At 53.3% G+C, this 6,000-nt stretch overlaps 1 protein-coding gene across 2 annotated transcripts in view; it reads right to left on the bottom strand.

The window, feature by feature from the left end:
• Nucleotides 1–200: 200 nt before the first annotated feature.
• Nucleotides 201–6,000, bottom strand: part of SLC6A6 (solute carrier family 6 member 6) — a 265,923-nt gene continuing 260,123 nt past the window's right edge. For both annotated transcript variants that reach the window (XM_030849523.3, XM_060307281.1), the window contains one exon: nucleotides 201–4,055. In XM_030849523.3, coding sequence (XP_030705383.1) covers nucleotides 3,915–4,055 — 141 coding nt within the window. In that variant the 3' untranslated portion in view covers nucleotides 201–3,914. The remainder of the gene's footprint in view (nucleotides 4,056–6,000) is intronic.

The following is a 6,000-nucleotide window of genomic DNA, read 5'->3' as shown; positions in this document are numbered from 1 at the left end:
CTAAAAAAAAAAAAGCAAAGATGAATTTAAAATATAGGTATACATATTTATCTAAAAAGCCAAAGAAGAAAAGAAAACCCCTGCAAAATACAGGAATTCATATCAGAAAACATTTATACATAAAAGCTTGTATACTGCAAGACTGAGTTACACACCAAGGATTTTATTCAAATACAAATGCTCCTCCTCAGAAGAGTCTCTTGTTGGTTGATTTTTTTTTTTTTTACAAAAGTTTAAAATATCTTAAAAATATTTTGAAGTTTCAAAAAAAGTTCTGGTGAGCCAGACATATTTCTGGAAGGAAGCAAGACCCACATTCTCGGCATTCTCTTGTGCTAAATACAGTCACAGTTGCTAGGGATTCGAAAATTAATTGGGTTTAAAAAAAAAAATTAAGCCAACATCTCGATTTGAAGCCAAGTATATAACAAGATGCTCCAATCCCTCAGGGAACACGGCGGAATAGCCTGTAGTGACACCCGTAAGAGAACAATGAAACCCAGCTTCCGAGCTGCAGTCTGAAAGCCTGGCACTGAGAGGGGGCACAGAGGAGGGGGGGAATGCTATTTCCTGGCCTCTGGGTACCTACACTCCTCTCCAAGTTTTGATGTCTGAGCTTTGTTGTTTTGTGGGTTTGTGCTTGCTGGAGTTTTGCACAGTGATATTCATAGCATCCACGTGGACAGCCTTGCCTGGCCCACCTGACCTTGGGTTTGAGGGCTGGATGGGACCTGTAGCCCCCTTGAGGGGGTTTCTCTTGGGTCCTTTCCCAGACTGTGTCTGAGGCTTGGTGTGGAAGGGAGGCACGCCTGCCAGAGCACTGGCTGCCCCAGCTGGAGGGGTAGTGCTGGGAGACGTTGGCTGGGGCCCTGACCGCCGTGTGCTGGCACCTGGGGACACAAGAACACTCTGGGCTAGGCTGAGGGGGGCTCCCTCTCCCCTCTGTCTCCCCACTGTCTTGGGGTGTGCTGGGGATCTGGGGTGAGAATGTGGCACTGGAGCTACAGAGAGGAAGCTGTGTATGGCCCAGAAATCATCCAAGGCCACTTCCGGCCACCTGGGAATTTCCCACGTGACCTCAGGCTAAATCCTGTCTGAGGGGCTCTGTCTGGACCCCTCAGTTTCCTGTGGTGCAACAGACGTCTCAGTGCCTCACTTCCAGACAGCTGCTGAGGGGAGGGTGCCGGGTGGACCAGCTCCCATCCCACTAAGCCATAGCTTGGGATCCAGCTGGCCCATGAGCATGGTCACAGGGTGGGTTGCAGTTCACCGCGTCCCTGAACTCTGGGGACGGAGCATGTCCTTTTTCATAAAGGCTGGTCTTTGGTCTTCAGGGAGAACATGCCCCTTTGACAACGAGGGTGCTGACCGGGGGGCCCAGGAAGCCTCTCTATCAGTGACCGTACGGTTCCACCATAGGGACTAACCGGGCCCAGGCCCAGCTGGACAGAGCATCTCCCCAGGTGAGATTATCCTGGGGCCATTACCCATTTGTGCATGCTAAAAACATCCTTTAAACCTCTCTCTTGCATCCCTTCCAGATCTGGCTGCAAGCATCAGAATTTCCAACCCATCCCAGGCAGAGCATGGATGGCGGACTGCCCAGAGACAGGCGGACCAGAGTCGTGAGCTCCAATGACAAGTTTCCTTTATGTGGAGACATAGAAGTCACACACCATTACACATTGTACTCACAGAGCAGAGTTCTGCTGATACACAAGAGCTAGGGTATCAGACAGGAGGGTCACAAGTGGAGACAGGTGCTCGGGAGATGGGCGAGGGTCAGGCTTGGGAAAGTGGCTGACCTTCCTTCCAGGCAGGGCCTGGGGACTTGGTCTGCATGTGTCTTTGGTCTAGAATTTGGTCTGAGAATCTTATAAGAAGAGGCCTTGTTCGGGCTATTTCCAGAATGTTGCAATTTGCCTACGAACCCGAAACACTGTGGCCCTCCTCGCCCCCGCACGTAACCTGTCCCCAGTCATCGACAGTGGTTAGTTTACTAATGTTCCATAAGACGAAGGAGAACAGGTCACATTCCTACTTGATAAAATCAGGAAAAAACCCCAAAACAATACAATCAATCAGATACAGTAGCAACCATAAATGCATCGTAAAACAGGCACACAGACTTGCTGACGGTTTGGAATAGGATTGGGTGCTGTTTAGCAGGGTGTATGTTTTGGAGACAGCGGACTGTGAATGCTTGCTAAAGACGAGAGGTTCAGAATCGTCTCTGCCCCTTGGGAGGGGGACACCCGAGACTCTTCCCCTGCCCGGATTTGGGGAGGGGGTCCCAGGATTCAGAGAGCCCCTGCTCTGAACGCCAGAGCCGGATCCTGCTCTCCACACCCCCGAGGCAGTCACTGCCGTTTCCGCGTGACAACGTTTCCGTTTACTTTACACCCTGAACTTGGAAGTTTCTGTTTAAATGGCACAGTTTAGATCCAAATGCGGGCTGGGTGGAGGGGTGTCCGTACTTGGGATTTTAAAGGTGGGGTGCCTTCCGTCCTGGTTCAGGGAGGAATGCCAGTTCTGGGGTGCCTGCCCCCGAACAACCCTGACTCACCTCCTGACCTCGATCCCCACATAGTGCGTACCCGACCCCAGCTTTTGCGGTGAAGGGGGAATAAAGAGTTTCCTTATCTCCCAGGTTACCAGCGTGGGTTGTACTTGTGCCTGAATTTGCAGGAAAGTTTGGGGATCACCTCACCCCAATGAAAGCTCGCTCCTGGCACTCCCTGCTAGGCGCCAGGGCGGCCCCGGGCTGGGGTCTTCAACAAGAGCCTCTGAGATGAATACAGAGCTGAGGGTGGAGAGCTGAGGGTGGAGAGCTGAGGAAAGAAGAGCACCGCCCCCTCCCCGGGGTCCCGGGCGCCTGGGGCCACGTCCTTTGGTCCACTTGCTCACCCCTCGCCCCTCACCAAATACGTACACCACGCTTCCCCTACAAGCAGCTGCGAGAGATGTCGGCTGAGGGAACAACCAGAAGCTGATCGGAATCCCCATCCAGGCCACAGCCCCATCTGCGTGAGGTCTGCAGCCCTGAGACCCTCGCTCCTGCTGGGTAGCCTCCACTCCCTCCCTGGGACGCGCCAGGAAGGACGCCGCTCCCTCGCACACGGACGGTTCTGACAGCCCTTCTGACTATCCCCGCCTCAGTCTCGAAATAAAAGGGACTCTGCTCTTGATGCAACGGTTCCCAGTGCTCTCAGAATCACACTTTTCCTGTTGGGCCTCATCTGTGGGCTTTGAGTCCCTTTATATTTGAGAGGTTGGTTCATTATTTTGGCATCTCTCTTGTTGGCTAAGACAAGTGTCGTGAGGCGCCTCCCGACAGCCTTCCCTTCTCCAGCCCCTAGGGGTCTGGCCCGATGGCTGTTTGCTTCACTTGAACCAGGCTGGTAAGGTACTACCCCTTTAAAATGGGTCTGCTGTCCCAGGAAAATTCCACCCTGCGTTTTGGGGGCAGAACTTTCTGCCAGCTACACAGCACCGAAGAATTGCTTTTGAAAACAAGATCTATTGCTGGCAAGATCAATTCAAGTGGTAAAAGTGTAGGACAATCTCTACGTGTATACACAGTTACATGTTAAAAAAAAATACAAAGAAAAATTGACCAAGTTCCCATAAAATACATCTAATTCCATACGAAAGCTCTGCCTCAGCCCGGGCAGCTGCCCGTGGGTATTCTTTTTGTACAAAATATCCCCAAATCAAAACAAAATACACATACACACGACACGACACCACACACACACACACACACACACACACACACACACACGCACACACAAACATTTTCTGTGACAATTAAAAAAAAATCCTAGTGCAAATATAAAGCTCTGTAAACCTGGTCCTATAAGAATCTAATGTTAGTAAACAGCAGGAAAGCAGCCCGTCGACTGGGAGAGAGCTCACATCATGGTCTCCACTATGATGTGGGTTGGTTTCCTGAGCGTGCTGTTAACGGACATGCGGGAGCTGTAGGGCATCGCCCCCTCTCGCTCCACGGCCCAACGGTTGGGTTCCCTCGGTGTCAGCAGGTACTTGAGTCTCTGGAGGAAGAAGGGGACAGGCACGGGGAGGCAGGTCAGCGGGCCCGGTTTCCCTCTTCACCTCGGGTCCTGCCAGTGTGCTCTGTGGCCTTTGCCAAACTAGTACCCTCTCTGGACCACCCATTTCATCCACTGGCAAATAGAGGACTTGAACTAAGGTCCCTCCAGGCCCTGAATGAGGGCAGAGTGCCCGCCGGTAGTTTCCTTGGCCAAGCCCTGCTTACACACCTCAGGGACAGGAGACTCACGCCTCCAAACTCTTTCCCCCTTCTCTGTCCCATGGAGCTGAAATACAGCTCCTTGTGATTCTCGTTCCCCTATTTCTCTGACTTGCAAAGCAGCTGAGTTCCTGCAATTTGTATGCCCGAGGTTGGGTAACTGTCTTGAGCCTCCCATGGCTCCCACTTTCCCCGAGGAGAACCTCCGTCTCCCACAAGCTGCATGTCCTGCCTTCTCCATTTCCCCACTGAGGGTCTGGAGACCACTGCCTGGGTCTGTGCTGCCCCTCCCAACAGAGGGGACAGAGGCTGGACCACTGCCAGGCACACAGCAGTTTGTCCTCCCCAGGTTGCCAGATGATAGGATCAGTAAGGGAAGGAGCCCTCCCCAGGGCACCCAGAAAAGCAACAGCAGAGCTGGGACTTGAACTCAGAGCTCCCGCCTCCCAGCCCACCTCCCGCCAAGCGTCCACTCAGCGGCTTAAGTAGGAAGCAGGTGCTAACAAGAAACCCTCTATCTCGGCATTTACGTTCAATTTAGGTATAGAACAATTTTCAAAAGCTGCTTGTTAAAAGCTACGATATTTCATGTGAAAATCCAGACTTCCATCTACTCTTTAAAAACCACAGGTCTGGCCACCCCAGGCCCACATCTCCTTGAAACCGGGAGCCAGAGCTGAGAGCATCACTGCATCCTGCGATGGTCCTCGACTTCCCGAGCCCCAGCTCCCCAGTCCCCCTCCCCACCTGGGTTGGCTGCCTGGGCCCTGGAGGAAACAGACCAGAGGCCCCAGGTACAGGGCGAAGGTGGAACCCAGCAGGAGGGGAGGGCCCTGCCCCCCCTTCATCGCTTTGCCTCTCCTGACATCTGTATAATGGGTGTGCGCCCCGAACTGGGGACACGAGGCAAACACCCCCGGGCAGCTACCTGGGGCCCCGTTTATGCAGGAGGTGCAGACATAATTGGAATCCTCCCGGGATGGAGCTCAGAGAGAAGTTCATGGCTGGGAGGACCCCTTGGCAACCTGTGCAGGTAGGTGGTCGAGGGGCATGTGGTGAAGACAGGTGGATGGTGGCCAGGTGCCTTCAGAGGAGGGGGCTTTGGTTAACGGTCAGGTTTGGGGGTGAGGACCGGTTGTGAATTTGGGGTGGACTCGAATCCTTCCCCCGCACCAACCCCACTCTGCCCAAACCTCTAAATTTGGGATGGAACAATATTTTAAAATTAGGCTTCAAAGAGACACAAGTCAGTGACCTGTTGGGTGTAGCTGTGGGCACTGAGTAATCAGGACAGACATCCAACACCCCCTGTTGTGCCCTCCATTAACCCTTTGGTTTCTGGGTGGTAGGGACATTCTGGAAATTCCTGGGGGAGGGGCTGGGTCTGTCCCAGGCCCAGTATTTCAGTATTTTGACACACGATAGGGCCAATCAGCATTCTGGCTGAATACTGGGGTCCTTCCCTGTGTCCTCTGAGAAAACACAATGGGTCCAGTGCTGCAGGAACACCCCAAGCGTCCTCCTGGCTCAGACAGACCCCAGCCTCATAGTTTCCTCCTGGCATACATACCCCTGCCTACTTCCTCTGTCTCGGGAAGGCTGGTCTGGTCTTCTTCTGCCCGGCCCGGCATCTTTCCCCACCAACAACACCCCCAGGTCAATCCCCTGCCCACAAGGAAACCAGCCCAGCCCAAGAGGGAGCCAGGGCCCCAGGACATCCTGGCTCC

The sequence above is a fragment of the Globicephala melas genome, chromosome 11 (assembly GCF_963455315.2).
Source record: "Globicephala melas chromosome 11, mGloMel1.2, whole genome shotgun sequence".
Lineage (NCBI taxonomy): Eukaryota > Metazoa > Chordata > Mammalia > Artiodactyla > Delphinidae > Globicephala > Globicephala melas.
This window is presented reverse-complemented; position numbering and strand designations above follow the sequence as displayed.